An 18,097-nucleotide genomic window follows, 5' to 3' on the forward strand; every position below is an offset into this window, starting at 1 on the left:
TATGAGAACATTTAAAAACTCTTCTGCAAACAATGTATAAATAATGTTTTTGTGCTAACCTTTTGAGAACATTATTAAAGACCAGATAACGTTGAACAAACACTCTATTAATGTTACTGGAAGAACGTTTGTTCATAACTTTGAGAGAACATTGCCAGAACGTTAGCCAAAGTTACGAGAGCGTTGCCTGTTAGCTGTAGGAGCTTGTTTGAGTTCACTGAGAGAGCTCCACTGATCGGAGAAAGAGCTTTACCAAATCACCAAACAAATAACTAATCTAAGCACATATATGCAGTATAAAGCAGTAGTGCAGTTATAGTCCACAATAATCACAAGACTGGAATACTGTTTTTCACACTCACACACTCTTCTGATGAAACTGACCATCCTTTCCTCACTTTCTCCTCAACTGATGCTTTGTGCACAATGGTGCAAATACCAGTAAATTGACTAGCACAAACCTTGTGACAGACGGGTTTGACTCAACTAGAATCAGAGAAACAGAGAGAGTAAACTGATATCAGATCAAACAAACAATAATGGTCCCAAACAGTAGATAGTTTTGCTTTTGTACATCAAACTCTGCACTGATCTGAACCTTCTCTGTGACCTCTGACCCCTCCAGCGTCCAGCTCACCTGCGCCCCCTGCATGTAAGGGAATATGTGTGTGTTTTGGTTCAATGTTGTGATCACGTTATCTGACATGACACAGTTCAGAAAGTCTCAGAGAAGGTCTGATGATGTTCTTTCTACAGAATAAATTCAACCCCTGATGTGTTTTATACACGTTTGTTTCTCACAGCTATAGAAAGTGTTTCTGGATTGATGTTTCTGAGCTGTAAAGGATCCCAAAGACAATTCAACAAAGCTACATGCTAAACTTATGTTAACTTATTATGTGCATTGACGCTATCCAAAGGCCAAGTGTTTGTCTTATGTTGGCCATATACCCTGTTAAGTAGGCCAGAACTAAAGTACTGTTTGGATCAAATTTATTCATCACTGTATTAACTGTACTTGTTAATCTCTGTCCGATCCTGTTCATCAGTGTCTGTCTGTTCACACCGCCCTCTAGTGGCGCAGTGATGTAGTGCAAAATAACATGAATAAAACTGTTTTCTCTCACTCCAGTTTTGCTCTGAAGGGTTTCTGTCATCAGTACAGCTGTGATCACCTGCGGTCTCGTACCTGCAGCTGAATTAGAGTTGAGATAATGATAATATAGTTTTGAAACATTTCAACTTCACAATTTAAATTGGTCCTAAATTGTATGCTACATTTAGAGCCTCATTTAAATACAGAATGAGTTCATTTGCATATTGATCAGATGCTTCAGTGCTCTGAGAGTGTTTATAGTGCTGTGAGTTTAACACTTCATCACTGACACACACAACAATCTTCATCAACATGACCTTCATCATCATCTTCATCTGGACTCTCACAGCGTTTGCTCAAGGTTTGTGGAGCACAAGTTTGATATCAATTCATTTCTTCAAGTATATTGTCAAAGTTTTGAGTTGATTTTCTTCTTTTTGTGTGTTTCAGAGTGTAGAGGACAGATCACCGTCACTCAGAGTCCCTCAATGACAGCAGCTCAACCAGAACAAACACTTATAATACACTGTAAAACTAGCAGTGATGTGTACAAGGATAGTAATGGGGGTCGTTTAGCCTGGTACTTACAGAGACTCGGAGAAACTCCTAAACTCCTGATTTATTGGGCCAACCGCCGTCAGTCAGGAACTCCATCTAGATTCAGTGGCAGTGGATCTAACAGTGATTTCACTCTGACCATCAGTGGAGTCCAGACTGAAGATGCTGGACATTATTACTGTCAGAGTTTCCACTATCCAAACAGTCAACGTGTGTTCACACAGTGATAAAGAGTCGTACAAAAACCTCCGTCAGTCAGAGTCACAGTGACTGAACTGATACTGCAGCTGCTCACACACTTTCATACACTTTCACACACTACTGACACACAGAGGACAAACACAGGAACTACACATGTGCTCAAAACTGACTTATGACTGAAATCAGCTCTACTAGACTGTGATCTGTCCTGTGACAGACGGGTTTGACTCAAATATGCTCAGAATCAGAGAAAACAGAGTGTGTAAATCAATATGTAGATTCATATGTTGTTTTGTTTTTGTACATTAAACTACACTAAAGTCATGGTGTATCAGTAACATGCAGATGTTTTCAAGCAGCTCCTTCATCTAAAGCTGTTTATAAATGTATTACTCATAACTCATTTCTCATGAGCAGAAGTGAAAGTGTTCCAGTTGAGAGCGTTGAACCAATCAAAGAGTGAAACTGTGAGTTTGAGGTGAAAATCACATTTGCATTGGCAGGTTTAGTGATTGTGATCCTCTCAGAATAGAGCAGCTCCGTCTCCAGTGACCATGTTCAAACCCCAAGAGCTTCATTTGACATTTCCTGCTAAATGCAGCTGTTCTCAACTATTACAATCAATCAAAAGCAGCTGAAACTTTAGTGCAGGACTTTGAATGAACGACACACTGATCAATGATGCAGTCGGACACAAATGTAACGCGTTCAGAAGCTTTATTGAATGAACAGCAATGGCAGCACATTGAAAGACTGCTTCAGTATTGAGCTGTAAATCACGTGACTGCTGTGAATCCTGCCGGACGCTCAGATACGGCTCGTCTGGACCGGAGAAACATCAGCACTGGGAGCTCTTGAGGAACGAGGCCTCGTGATCAGCTCCGTCATGTCTTACTCTGCAGACGAAGCGATCCGCGCCTTCCCAGCGTGCTTTGCTGAGGCTCAGGACGCTGCTGCGGCTGTAGCGTCCGTCCCGCTCGCTCTCTGCGCTGGTCTGAACCCCCTCGGTGACCTCTGACCCGTCCAGCGTCCAGCTCACCGTCGCCCCCTGTGGAGAGTAAGAGCTGAGCAGGCAGAGCAGTGCGGCTGAGTCTCCAGAGATCTGCAGAGAAGAGGGCGGCAGCAGAAACACGGAGGGCTTCACTGCGGGACCAGCTGCACAAACACACACAAACACACATGAACTTTTAGTCTTTTAGATCATAGTTTCTCAATTAGATTTCAGACGTGGTAATGTAGTAAAAATCACAATATCATATTTACAGAAATTCCACATCACTGCTTTCATTCATAGACCACATACAAACTATCCTGAATTCATTTTAGAGATATTCTCCATTAAAATAACATATTCACTGCTACTAAATATATCATGTATAAGATATATGCATAAATGTAAATCAGTTCTCTGAAGCAGACATGATATATTGTGAAATTTATGCTAATTTGTTTTTTTCTGAATTTAGTAATCGATAGTTTTTGATAGTTTTATTACAATGTCTTTATAAGATATAAGACACAATTTTAAATGATCAGTTCAATATATTATTTATATTTTGAAAATAATCACCATTCAGGACACTTAGATAATATATTGATCATTGTTAGTTCATGTTAGTTAATAATGAACAAATGAGACTTTATTTTAAAGTGTCACCAATTAAATATATTAAGAAATAATTTAAAATATCATAAAATATTGCATTTAATTAAAATACAATGACATGTTTGCATACATTAGATTTGAAATTACTAATGTAAAACATTAAATATGAAAATAAAATATGCCTGGAAACATCAAAAACATAAAATATCACCAACTTTGACATATTTATAATATAGCAGACAAAATCAAATATTTAAATACTTTGAATGGTGGAATCAATCAGTAAAATAGAATAAAATGTGACGATAAATAAGATTTGAAATGTAAGTAAAGCTTTTCAAGAATACATTTTTTTTTGTAAAAAAAAATATTGTTGCCAAATGTTCTTAAATAACCTTAAACCTGCTTTTAAAAACACAAACATCATGTTTTTAATAAAATCATTTAAGAAAGACTTACTTCTGATCACCAGTTCAGTTCCTCCACCGAAAGTGTACCACAGTGCTTCATTCTAGTGAAAGCGTCGTACAAAAACCTCCGTCACACTCAAATGAACACAAACTCCAGCAGAGAAAGAGACGAACGACACTCACACACACTGATATGAGACTCAACAGCAGCTCTTCTCAACATCAACATGATTGAGCTGAAAACACACACTAAATATTCATCTTTTTAAAAAAAAAAAAAACTGCTTTATAATGAAATCTTCAGCCAGATTTAGATGGTCATTCTCTATTGGATGACCTTTGACCTGTTCTACAGTATCATGATGATATCAAATCTGCAGCACAGGTATTAAATGATAACATGAAGTAAATCAGGAGTGTCTGTTTCTGAAAATGATCAATAGAAATTTATTAGCAAAGATACTAAATGACAAAACAGTGTTTCTGCTGTCTTCAGGTAAATGATCTGGAGTGTGTTTGCATATTGATCAGATGCTTCAGTGCTCTGAGAGTGTTTATAGTGCTGTGAGTTTAACACTTCATCACTGACACACACAACAATCTTCATCAACATGACCTTCATCATCATCTTCATCTGGACTCTCACAGCGTTTGCTCAAGGTTTGTGGAGCACAAGTTTGATATCAATTCATTTCTTCAAGTATATTGTCAAAGTTTTGAGTTGATTTTCTTCTTCTTGTGTGTTTCAGAGTGTAGAGGACAGATCACCGTCACTCAGAGTCCCTCAATGACAGCAGCTCAACCAGGACAAACTGTGAACATCAACTGTAAAACCACAGATGTGCTTAATGGAGATCATTTATTCTGGTACTTACAGAAACCTGGAGAAGCTCCTAAAAACCTGATCCGTCATGTAAAAATACTCATCGCTGGAACTCCATCTAGATTCAGTGGCAGTGGATCTAACAATGATTTCACTCTGACCATCAGTGGAGTCCAGACTGAAGATGCTGGACATTATTACTGTCTTGGTAGCCACTGGATCAATGGCTGGATGTTCACACAGTGATAAAGAGTCGTACAAAAACCTCCGTCAGTCAGAGTCACAGTGACTGAACTGATACTGCAGCTGCTCACACACTTTCACACACTTTCACACACTACTGACACACAGAGGACAAACACAGGAACTACACATGTGCTCAAAACTGACTTAAGACTGAAATCAGCTCTATTAGACTGAGATCTGTCCTGTGACAGATGGGTTTGACTCAAATATGCTCAGAATCTGAGATAAACTGATATCAAATCAAATAAAACACAAATTTTCCTCAGTTCCGGTGTTCAATCATACTGTACCCCTGATAAACTTGCCTTATAAAACTACAACTGAAACTCCATAAGCAGAAGTGAAAGTGTTCCAGTTGAGAGCATTGAATCAAACTTTGAATGAACGACACACTGATCAATGATGCAGTCGGACACAAATGTAACGCGTTCAGAAGCTTTATTGAATGAACAGCAATGGCAGCACATTGAAAGACTGCTTCAGTATTGAGCTGTAAATCACGTGACTGCTGTGAATCCTGCTGGACGCTCAGATACGGCTCGTCTGGACCGGAGAAACATCAGCACTGGGAGCTCTTGAGGAACGAGGCCTCGTGTTCAGCTCCATCTTGTCTTCCCAACATGCTTTGCTGAGGTTCAAGACTCCTACATTACAGCAGCCAAATAAACTCTGACATTAAAATATCAAGTCAAAGTACCCGACTAAAGAAAACACTGATTACCGTGATGGTGATATCAAAAACCCAAACAAATTTCAATAAAATTTCAACAACAACAAAAAACCTCTGTTAAGCTAGCTTCTGTGGATTTAAAACAGATCTGCTGAGATCTTGAGAGATTTAATTAATTATTTTATCTTCAGTTGATCTTATCTAAGGCTGTGGCTGAAGTCAGTTGTGGTTCTTGTTTCTCTGTCCTTTGTTGATTCTGCTTGTTAACAGCAGCTATCTTTGATAAAGCACAATCATTACTTAATTATCTCATTAAATCCTACACTGATTCAGTGTTACATTTAACAGCCTGTAGTGTGCACACTGAGAAGTGTTCATTTCATCTGGGCTAACCCATGTGGGGCCTACATGGAAACTGCAGACAAAACTGACGGTGCCCCAGTTATACAGCAGGTCAAACCCTTCTAGGCCACACAGGGCTGTGTTGGTTGGGAAGCGTCCCGTTAGCGCAGGGGTCCTCAACTCCAGACCTCGGGATCCACATTCCTGCAGAGTTTAGCTCCAACCCTAACAGTTAATGATAAAATTAAGTGATTCATTAAGGGATTATTAAGCTTTAATGATGAACATGTGATGTTAACAAGCAGAATCACTGAAGAAAATACACAGCAAAAACTGCAGTGTTAAATTAACTCTCCTGAGAGTATATGTGAGACCATACTCAAGAGTGTTAAAGTGTTAATATAAGAGTGTTAATTGAACACTGAAGCGGTGTTAAAGTTAATGAGTTAATTAAGTGATTAACACTGATGATTGACCATTATTGAAGATACCTGATGATAACAAGCAGAATCACCAAAGGAGAAAATCACAATTTTTAAGTTACCATCATGGAGATGAGGGTTTGCTTTAGTTGAGCTCTTGTCCCTTGACTTTTTAAAATAAAATTTTGTTTGGGCAGTTTTAACTGAGTTATAACATCCAGACAAACAAATGGAAAAGATAATCAGGTGGTGTTGGTTATGTTTTCATATGATCATAGTTTGATCTGAATCACTGAACTCATTTAGAGCCCAATCTCTGAGTTAGGTTTACATTTTTGATTACAGCAGCACTGTGATTCTACAGCAGAAGATCAGCTTTATCAATATTATCTGAAGGATTTCTCAAAAGTTGTTCTGATTTAAAAAAAAAAAAATATTATTTTAGGCACACACAGACATCAAGAATCAGCCTGTGAATCTCAACGACGGTGACAAGCAACATATTCTGATCAACAGATCAACTCTGAACATTAGAAAACAAGCTACTAAAAAGTCACATAAAAACAGAACAAAATAAAATATGAGAATAAAGGAAATTACTAAAACAATTCAGCTCATAATTTATTCATGCAGCAATGCATGATGGGAGGCATGGATTAATTTTGATTGGTGGCTCCCAGAATGCACTGCAACATGCTTTATTATTCTCACCACTGTTGAGATTCACGGGCTGATTCTTGATGTCTGTGTGTGCCTAAAATAATAATAATTATTATTTTTTTAAATCAGAACACCTTTTGCAAAATCCCTCAGATTATATTGATAAAGTTGATCTTGTGCTGTAGAATCACAGTGCTGCTGCAATCAATAATGTGAATCTAACTCAGAGATTGGGCTCTAAATGAGTTCAGTGATTCAGGTCAAACTATGACCATATGAAAACATAACCAACACCACCTGATCATTTTTTCCATTTGTTTGTCTGGATGTTATAACTCAGTTAAAACAGCCCAAACAAAATTTTATTTTTAAAAGTCAAGGGTCAAGAGCTCAACTAAAGCAAACACTCATCTCCACGATGGTGGCTTAAAAATTGTGATTTTCTCCTTTGGTGATTCCGCTTGTTATCATCAGGTATCTTCAATAATGGTCAATCATCACTGTTAATCACTTAATTAACTCATTAACTTTAACACCGCTTCAGTGTTCAATTAACACTCTTATTTTAACACTTTAACACTCTTGAGTATGGTCTCACATATACTCCCAGGAGAGTTAATTTAACACTGCAGTTTTTGCTGTGCAGATTTACTAGAAAGAAATAATATAACATCTATATGACTGACAATACTGGACGTCACCAATGAATCTGACCATTTCACAAAAAGAATGTCATAATCAAAACCAAACCATTATGACTGTGATTCCCAAAGCATTGTAAACCTAAACTGCTAACCTTTGGTTCACATCACTATTGGGAAACACAGCCCAGATCATAGTTTCTCTGACCATAACAAATGTGCTTTACAAACACAAAGTTGGAGCAGCCTGAGATAAATTAATGTTAATAGAGTCAAGAGCCCAGCTAAAGGAAATGCTTTTCACCATCATGGTGACTTCAAACTAAACTTTCATTCAAACATTAACATCTAAACATCTGTTAATTCTCAGTAAGAACTTTTGTTGATGTACGACAGAAATCAAATCAAACTGGTTAATAATAAGTGTAATAATGTTTAATGGCTGGAAGTCAGTTGTAGTTGTTGTGTCTCTCTTTTTCTCTTGTTGTTTCTTCAGTGATTCTGCTTATTAACATCAGTCTCCACTAATTGTCAATCATCACTCAATCATCAATCAATTATCTCATTAACTTTAACACTGCTTCAGTGTTACTTTTTAACACCCGGTAAGATGGACTCTTATGTTCACTTTGGGTGTTAATTTAACACTGGGGATTTTGCTGCGTGTATAGTTAAGTACTTTCACTTAAATGACAATTAATAGGAAATGGTCATGGACCGACGGACCTAATATAGACATGATCTGCATGTCTATCCGACGTCCAGTGTTTAGTGGGATTTTTTAACATCTTCTGTAAAAATGAATGTTTTTGTTTGCTTAAAAATCTACAGATTTATACTGTGAATTCCAATGTGCACAACCCCAAAAGATGTAGTTTTACTCAAATAATACCATAAAATCTAAGGTTTTTAGACATTTTCAACATTACAATATTTAATTGTAAAATGTATGCATATTTATTTGTTTTCACAGAAAATATTTATAATTTCAACATTTTATTACAGTAAAAAACAAAGTTTTATCCAGTCTCACAATTAACGGTTATTCAATCTATTTAATACAGTAAAAGGAAGTTTTTGGTTTTACGCTCCATTACCGTTGGAATTTGACGGTGTTTTGCTGTATATTTTACTGACTTTTTTTACAGTGTGGATTTGGTGTAAATTTGGGGATTAACAGTGACGTTTCAATCCAAAAATATTCTCAGAGTCTCACAGGAGATTCAGGTTAATTTACTAAATCTTGCAGATTTATTCTGGACAGAATGATCTGATACAATTTACAACATGTTGGCAATTAGAAGACCAAATATTATGAAAAGGATTATTTTTACGCTATATTTTCACTTCAGTAATTGTATTTTGTGTCTGATAATGAGTGACTGTCTTCAGGTAAATGATCTGGAGTGTGTTTGCATATTGATCAGATGCTTCAGTGCTCTGAGAGTGTTTATAGTGCTGTGAGTTTAACACTTCATCACTGACACACACAACAATCTTCATCAACATGACCTTCATCATCATCTTCATCTGGACTCTCACAGCGTTTTCTCAAGGTTTGTGGAGCACAAGTTTGATATCAATTCATTTCTTCAAGTATATTGTCAAAGTTTTGAGTTGATTTTCTTCTTGTTGTGTGTTTCAGAGTGTAGAGGACAGATCACCGTCACTCAGAGTCCCTCAATGACAGCAGCTCAACCAGGACAAACTGTGAACATCAACTGTAAAACCAGCAGAGATGTGTACAGACCTAGTGGGGTTGATTGTTTAGCCTGGTATTTACAGAAACCTGGAGAAGCTCCTAAACTCCTGATTTATTATGCAAACCGCCTCCAGTCAGGAACTCCATCTAGATTCAGTGGCAGTGGATCTAACAGTGATTTCACTCTGACCATCAGTGGAGTCCAGACTGAAGATGCTGGACATTATTACTGTCAGAGTTTATACGGTGGTTCACACAGTGATAAAGAGTCGTACAAAAACCTCCGTCAGTCAGAGTCACAGTGACTGAACTGATACTGCAGCTGCTCAAAGGAGGATCTGAAACAACATCGTCACACAAACATCTGAAATAAAATCATCTAAATTAATCTTTTTTTATAAATTATTGAGGTCAGAAATCAAAGCATTAGCTGAGAGAAACAGACAAAGTCCATCAGTGTCACTGTTAAATTTCCTCATATTCATACCCTCTTTAGACTAAAAATGTTGTGGAAAATGTATATCTGCCTTGAGATTTTGTGCTCTTATAGATCAGTGACATGATTGAGATCTACATGTGAGTCGTCCACCATATTGGATCAGTCAGATCTGGTCTGTGAACACTGGAGAGCAAGTGAACTCCTGACTGCCCATATGGAAAAGTTTTGTTAAAAACATATGTGATTCTTATATGTTCCAACAGAATATTATAAGGGACATATATGCTGCAAAAACCGCATATACAAATTGCATAATATTTATGTATTTTCAATCCTATATGTCATATATGTCCCACATATAACTAAAGTCTTACAGATTTTCATGATGTAAAAACATAGGAAAATAATGCAAATTTAAGGCCTATGAATGTCCACCATATCTCTTAAGATGTATATAAAACATAGTGCATCAGTAAGGCTGTACTTTACTCATGTCCTCGCTCTTATCTTGTCCTAAGTGGAGCCCTACATATATTAATTACAAAATTAACATTTTAATTACAAAACTAATTAATTAGATTAACATTTTAACGTGGGATGACACTTGGTGACGTTAGTTGCATTAGCTCTGTGAACACAAAAATCATGGACATGATTCAGATATGTTAAAGGGTCAGGAGAAAAAGTCACACTTGGCTCCTTTGCGGTTAAAAATGACTGCCATAGGAAATTAATGGGAAATACGAAAACATACAAAAACTCTGAGAATGTTTTGGTGGTACAAACTACAATTTTTTTTTTTAATTAACCGATTAGTAATGTACAAACAACATGGCATTATTAACACACTGTTGCATTACAAATTACAGAACAGGTGCATGAGAGAATACAATATAACATAAGCAAAAATATATAAAAATAAATAATAATTAAATAACATCTAATAAAGGGGGCTAGGGTTTTTCTATTAAATCATATTCTTCTATAATGGAGAAAAGCTTTATTGCATTTTTCTTTTTCATCACTTGGAGGGCTTTTATATATGAAAGAAATTATAATTAATATAATTATAAATAGGCTATATACAATTTTCCCAGCATAATAATGTTGTTAATCAGGAAGTAATCTTTGTTACTGTTCATTATAAGTCCATAAGTGATGTCCTTTAGAGTGAAGTTTCCAAGGTGAGGCACCTTTGGATAAAGCCAGTCATGAATATCAGACCATAAATCCTCCACATACATACAATGAAAAAATAGATGATCTGTGGTTTCTATATCATCACAGAATATACATTTATTAGAATCAAACCCAAACCTAAGTCGTAGGAATTCACTGGATGGATATATCCCATTTAAAATTTGAAAAGGTACAAACTACAAATAAACCACTGTGCAGAAAAAAGTGCACAACAATGAAGGGGTCACGCTCTAAAATATCAAGAGTGCAAAACAGACACATCCACCCCACACTAGTGTGACTATAAAACAGAGCAAGTTTTTACAAATGGGAAATAATCAAGAAAATCAAGAATTCAGCCGCTCTGCAGGAATATGCACTATGCAAAAGACTTTAAAAAGAGGTTGAAATCAGATCTGATTCTGGCTCAGATTAATTGATGTGTAACCCGGGTAACCTAAGAAAAGGAAAACAAATTCTAGAAGAAAAAGAGATTCATCCAATCCCTGATTCGTGCTGCAATGAGAGACACCCCTAAGAGCCAATAGTAGCGGCGCATTCATAAGTCCCGCCCACTGGTCTCGCCGGCGCTGCTTTCAGCGTGAGCAGATGAGAGCGAGTCAGAGCAGATCAGCACAGACGGACCAGACAGTTTCTCCAGAAAATCCATTGATATAACTGGAAATGTGAGTGAGTGCACTGAAAGTGGAGCTTTTGAAGTCGATGCGTCAGCCTGAAGTGATGTCGTCGGAGACAGAGAAGAGAGAGAGACGGAGCGGATCCCAGAGTGTTGAAGCATTGTGAGTAATCTTCCTTGTGTGAATAAAGATATGTTTCTATTCTGCTTTAGGGAGTGAAATTCCAGATATTAATAATGTAAATGACATGTTGAAGTTTCTAAAATGATTAATTTCTGAGCCGTTTTGAGTAGGCCGCGTGCACACAGCGCGAGCTGAACTGATTACCACATGGGCTAAAGCTAACACGAGTAAATGTGATAATTGTGTCATGAAATGAGATAAAGAGTTATATATTAGTGTCGGTGTGTTTAATAACTGCCTATTAATATTTAATTTGATTGTGTCAATTTGAGATATTCATATGATTTATGGAAATGTCTGAATCAAAAGTTAATTGTTGTGTTTTGCAAGGCCTTACTTTCTTTCCATGGGTGTGAACGTGATAATTATAGTTTATTCTGGTCAATAAACCGAAATATAACTTTCACTTTACAACTTTTAGCAATTTATAACTAAACCATCACTGATTAAACATAGTTACTAGCTTCTTATTGTTCAGTTTATTTAATTGAAGTACCTTACTACACTAAAAATATGGTTTAAATAACGGCTAATATGCCCTTACTAGCCTATTTAAGTTGATCATTAATTACTAGTGTGTATGTGTGTAACATGCATAATTGTGGACCCTTAAAATAAAGTATTAACATCTCCTTTGCCTCCCTCCCCTTCAGGTACAGTCATTTATGTTCATCTGTTTACATTTATTGAGGTAAGAAGACAAATATCTAAGAAAATGAATGCGTATCATTTCCATCTCTTGTTTCTTGTTTCTTGACAGACCGAAAGGAAAAGGACAGTGATTCCCAAACCACAGAGAAATTAATTACTGTTGATGAGTATCAAACACAACCTCGACAGAGACTCAGAAGAGGCTGAAAAAATGGAGGAAAACGAAAAATTGAGAAATGATGACAAAAAAGTAAGAAAAATGCACATACTAGTTATTTTACTGTTGTGAATCAGCAGCCAGCTATCAAACTGTTTGGTGGATTACTTTAGTAGTTTTTACTGTCTTTGCACTTCAAACTTTAAATTTTTTTGCAGAACTGCTATTGCTTCAATATTATTATTCAACTTGCTATGTAAAGTTAAGACAAAGAATTTAATAATTATTGGTAATTAATTGCATTATCAAGTATATGACAAGAAACCTGAAAGTTTTCCAACCTCTAACATCTGGCATGATGGCTTTGTAAAACGCATCATTAACATTAAATTCATCAGCTTAGATGACCATATGTACACATAGTAAATAGGTGTAAGAGATTGCTTTATCATGTTTTATTTTGCTATATTTTTGTTGCTAGAGCTACCAAATCTGTTAAATGAAGTGAAGATGGCCCTGAAGTCTCAGTGTTCGTCCGCATCAGTCACATAACTTGGAAGATGGGACAGGATTTGCCACAGAGTAATTACAGAGCCCTTCCAGCAGAACAGGTAGTGTACTAGTTTATCTAGTCAATGAAGTGCTGAAACCCTGTTGTTGTTGTTGTTGTTGTTGTTGTTATTACTATATTCAATGTGATCCAGTGGGAGTAAGTTTAGGTTAGAGGATTTGTTCAGTTTCAAACGAAAATTAGCCCAAGCTTTACTTGCCCTCAAGCTGTCCTAGGTGTATATGACTTTCTTTTTTCTGATGAACACAATCTGAGAAATATTAATAAATATTCTGATGCATCCAAGCTTTATAATGGCAGTGAACGGGATCAATGAATATAAGGCTGAAGAAAGTGCCTCCATCCATCATAAACATACTCCACACGGCTCCAGGGAGCTTAATAAAGGCCTTCTGAATCGAAGCAATGCATTTGTGTTAAAAATTTAACAATATTTAACAAGTTATGCAGTAAAATATTTAGCTTCCGCCAGACCGCAATCCATATTCAAGTTATGAAGTAAATTGGAATCACGTCAGTTACAGTTTTTTCCGTAAGTTTATTAGGGAAGGTGTAGGACATAGTGTAAGCTAAAACTGCAAGAGTTTTACACTTTCTTCGTAACTTGAATATGGATGGCGGTCTGGTGGAAGCTAGATATTTTACTTCATAACTTGTTTAAATATGAATATTTTTTTACACAAATGCATCGCTTCGCTTCAGAAGGCCTTTATTAGGCCCCCAGAGCTGTGTGGAGTACGTTTATAATAGATGGATGTGGATGGAGGTACTTTCTTCAGCCTTATACTCATTGATCACTATCACTGCCATGCCATTATAAAGCTTGGATGTGTCAGGATATCTATTAATATTTCTCCAATTGTGTTCATCAGAAAGAAGAAAGTCATATACACCTAGGATGGCTTGAGGGTGAGTAAAGCTTGGGATAATTTTCATTTAAAAGTGAAATAATCCTTCTAAGTGTCTTGCTCAGTGCCACAATAGTAGCAATTCTTGTCAAACTCACAACTTTCTGGTTCCATTTGGAAGTCCAGATCCCCAAACATGCTGCTGTTGATTTGTCTAACTTGATATGTAGTCATGGACTGTGGGCAACTTTGTTTCCTAACATCAGCAATGTTTTGCCTTTTATTTGTTTGTCTCACAGGAGCAACGTTGCAGAAAGTGTCCTCATGTGGTGACCGCCAGCATTGGTACAGCAATTAATGCCAAACTTACTGAAATTAGAGGGAAGAATACACAAAAACATCTGAAAACCTTAATGGTCTTTGATGATTGATAGCCGTGACAGTGTGTTCAAGGTATTTTGTTGTTGTTGTTGGAGTGTGTTTGTGTGTGTGTGTTTTGCCTTCGCAAAGTTCAGTTTGATATCAAGTTGTAATTTTAAATTACTCTTGTGGAGTATAATTTGATTGTCTTGTTGATTGTGTTGAAATAAAAGTATTTCTAATGTAAATTTGTGCAAGTAATTGACTGAAATCATATATGATTTGTATATGCAGAGATATTGTAATATTTACTGAAATCATAAAAGATAATTATATGTAGAGATATGAGGAATTAGATGGAAACATATAAAGTTTGAAGAACAGACACACAATTTACCTATTAAAAACATATATAATCTGTATAAAATTCATATGAGCAAATCATGCAAAATTAAATGAATCCTATATGACTTGCATATGATTCAATCAAGAATTTTAAATGATTTGTATAGGAAATTTACTGATATTCATACACATTTTCTACTAAAATCATATACTATTACATACTGTTGTCATGTAAAACTCATATAAGAATTTTGCAGTATTCATATATGACCTAAAAATCCCATACAAGTTTTATGTGTGCTTTTTAGTATGAAAGTGGCCATAATCGGTCTGATTTTGTATATGACATGTATTGGACTTATATGAAACACATAAGGAAATTCTGGCTGATTTGAGTAAAGAATATATATGGTTGCTGTATATGAAACATACAGGTTTTTTTCATATGGGTGCATCTGCAACCTCTGTAATAAAGTTTCATGAGAAAATCGTAAAATCACTGTGGGGCATCGATTATAAAACACAAAGTTCCATTAGTTGCTTTTATTTGAGATATGGATCAACATGTGGATCAAGGTGTGGTTATTATACAAAAGAACAACAATACTGACATAAATCACAAGTATAAAAACATCAAACACTCATAAATAGTTGCAGAAACCTCAAGCAGCAAAACAATCAAATCAACTTCCACTTAATGAACACACACAGTCCTCTATCAGAACACAGTCCAGACCTCAACTCTCATTCTAGTGATTTCCAGCATGTCCACGAGCTCCAAGAGGAAGATGTGTGGCAGATATTTAAGGAATAATCAGTATCACCCTCTACTGCCTCATTCCCTTCATAACCTCATTCACATATGAATATCTATATATGCAATAGACATTAGCTGCTATTTTCACAGCATTTAGTTGATCATTAATGTGATTTTACATATTGAGTTATACAAAAACACAAACCAGCACATCCTCACCTCTGAAAGGTTTTCCTCTGTCCGTCTGGAGTTTAAAGCTCAGTGGTTTATATGCTGCAAAATGCTGTGATATTTTTGATGAAAGTCATTGATTTGTAAGTGTGAGTGATGAACAGCGTCATGTTGACCGTTGTGTTGATGTGTCCGGAGCGGTCGAATGGGCCTCTATGACACCACCTTATGTTTAACATCATTTTTAAATTCAGTGTGTGTCTTCCGGTATGATCCGCTTACACTTATTTTTAGATGTATAAAACAGCTCATTGTGCTGCTTGATATTGCAAACTGCCGTATTATTTTAATGTATTGTCTTCATTATAAACACACTTGTCTGTAGTGTGAATAGTTTCACTGTTTACTGCACTTTATTCTTCTTCTCGTTATTTCATTAATGAATCTGAAATCTTGTACATTCACAGAAAACAGTCTATATCTGCACTGAAAAATAAGAAGGATACATATCTAAGCCTCTGGAACAATTACTTTATTTGTTTATGTATGCATGCATTCATATTTATGCCATTATATATGCATAACTCTATAAATTAAAAATATAAATGCATTATTTATGGACTAAACTACATATGTATTTATTTAAGCATGTATTTTGTGTTTTATTTAACTTACTGACACCAAGTTTTAACTGATAAGCAAGATAAGAATTTTAATTTACACTTTTAACTGAATTTATGTTTCAGATGTAAACTAATGAATATGAACAAACCTCGTCTCTCTGTTAGTCAAACTCAACTGTCTCAAAGTTTGATGATCCTGTGACACCAGAAACACTCAAAATAACTATAAATGTGTTTGTCATGCATGTGCACCTCAAAAAAATACATTTATATATTCTCTGTGAGGTTCATAATTTGGCCGCATGTTCTTGTTTTTTTCATCATGTATCTGCAGGTGTTTTCATGCTCCACTGAGTGAAGTTTATTTATAAAATGAAGGTGGCTTTAAAATAATAAATGTAATCGTGAGAGTCAAAATACAGACAAAAATGTCACAATTATTTTTAAACATCCAGTTTGCTGCAGCAGTGTTTGATGAGGGAAATTTAATTCTTAACATTTCTGCTCTGCTGTCAGTGTCTGTGTCACATTTGAGAGGAAACGCTTTGAATTTGTGTCCCACCCCTGTGATTGGAGCTCAATATCAGAGCGTCTGTCAGTCCGACTGTAAATCCAACATCAGTGTCCTTCAGTTTCACTCATTCCCAGTAAAGATGAGGACACACGCTCTGATCATCTGCTCTCTGCTGCTGCTGCTCAACGGTGACACTCACTTTACTGCATTTACTACATTTACTACAGTACATGAACTTGTTCTGGTAAAGATCATTAATGTCTTCTGCTGATTTTCTTCTTGTTGTGTGTTTCAGAGTGTAGAGGACAGATCACCGTCACTCAGAGTCCCTCAATGACAGCAGCTCAACCAGGACAAACTGTGAACATCAACTGTAAAACCAGCAGAGATTTGTACAGTTATTCTGGGATATACTTATTCAGCTGGTACTTACAGAAACCTGGAGAAGCTCCTAAACTCCTGATTTATTGGACCAACCTCATCCAGTCAGGAACTCCATCTAGATTCAGTGGCAGTGGATCTAACAGTGATTTCACTCTGACCATCAGTGGAGTCCAGACTGAAGATGCTGGACATTATTACTGTCAGAGTTTCCATTGCAGAACAGATTATCGTGGTAATTGTGCAGGTGACTGTGTTCACACAGTGATAAAGAGTCGTACAAAAACCTCCGTCAGTCAGAGTCACAGTGACTGAACTGATACTGCAGCTGCTCACACACTTTCACACACTTTCACACACTTTCACACACACTCAACAGTGCAGAAACACAAATATGATCTTAATATCAGCTTTGTTGAGCTTCATCAGTATTGTTTAAGCTAATTAAAAATTCTTTTGATGTTATCATCTGTCACAGACACGTCAGGTTCCACCTCACTCCCTTACCCACGCACTCAATCACCAGCGTACTGATCACCGCCACCTGTTACTCATCAGCACTGCAATCACCACCACTACAAAACCACCACACTCACACACACTCGCTGTCCGGTCTCGTTTGCACTACTACACATGTATGCTTACCTTAAGGAATCCCAACGACATACTTACCTGCTCCAGTGATCTCCTCCATCTCCTTCGTCTCCTGTTCTCCTCGTGTGCCTGCCTGCCTGTGTGTGTGAGTGTCTCCGTCATCTCCCTCCATTGCATCTCTCCGCCAGCATCTGCAAGACAAAATCAGGACAGTATTACATTCTCTCCTTCTCTCAAGAACTACATATCTGCTTACCATCACCCTGTGCTCTGCTAATTGTGAAATAAACTTACCTGGATTGCTTTTAC

General features: G+C 36.5%; 1 long non-coding RNA gene and 3 gene segments (V, D, J or C); 3 read left to right on the forward strand and 1 right to left on the reverse strand.

Annotated features, from left to right (window-relative positions):
• Window positions 1–1,415: 1,415 nt before the first annotated feature.
• On the forward strand, window positions 1,416–5,780 carry LOC125257491. The segment is given in 2 exon segments: window positions 1,416–1,457; window positions 4,621–5,780. A coding segment is annotated over 1 exon segment (282 nt).
• Window positions 2,556–3,146, reverse strand: LOC125257487. The segment is given in 2 exon segments: window positions 2,556–3,010; window positions 3,119–3,146. Coding segments are annotated over 2 exon segments (342 nt in total).
• Window positions 5,781–10,059: 4,279 nt separating the features above from the next.
• Window positions 10,060–14,651, forward strand: LOC125257495. Of its 2 annotated transcripts, none has more exons than XR_007182399.1 (5): window positions 10,060–10,594; window positions 11,186–11,795; window positions 12,470–12,717; window positions 13,106–13,235; window positions 14,343–14,651. It is a non-coding gene; the product is annotated as an uncharacterized LOC125257495 (long non-coding RNA). The 2 variants fall into 2 exon arrangements; XR_007182400.1 differs by having other exon boundaries at window positions 10,061–10,594; window positions 12,577–12,717.
• Window positions 14,652–16,883: 2,232 nt separating this feature from the next.
• LOC125257471 lies at window positions 16,884–17,778 on the forward strand. The segment is given in 2 exon segments: window positions 16,884–17,001; window positions 17,109–17,778. Coding segments are annotated over 2 exon segments (450 nt in total).
• The last annotated feature ends 319 nt before the right edge of the window (window positions 17,779–18,097 follow it).

This window comes from Megalobrama amblycephala, linkage group LG22 (genome assembly GCF_018812025.1).
Source record: "Megalobrama amblycephala isolate DHTTF-2021 linkage group LG22, ASM1881202v1, whole genome shotgun sequence".
Taxonomy (NCBI): domain Eukaryota; kingdom Metazoa; phylum Chordata; class Actinopteri; order Cypriniformes; family Xenocyprididae; genus Megalobrama; species Megalobrama amblycephala.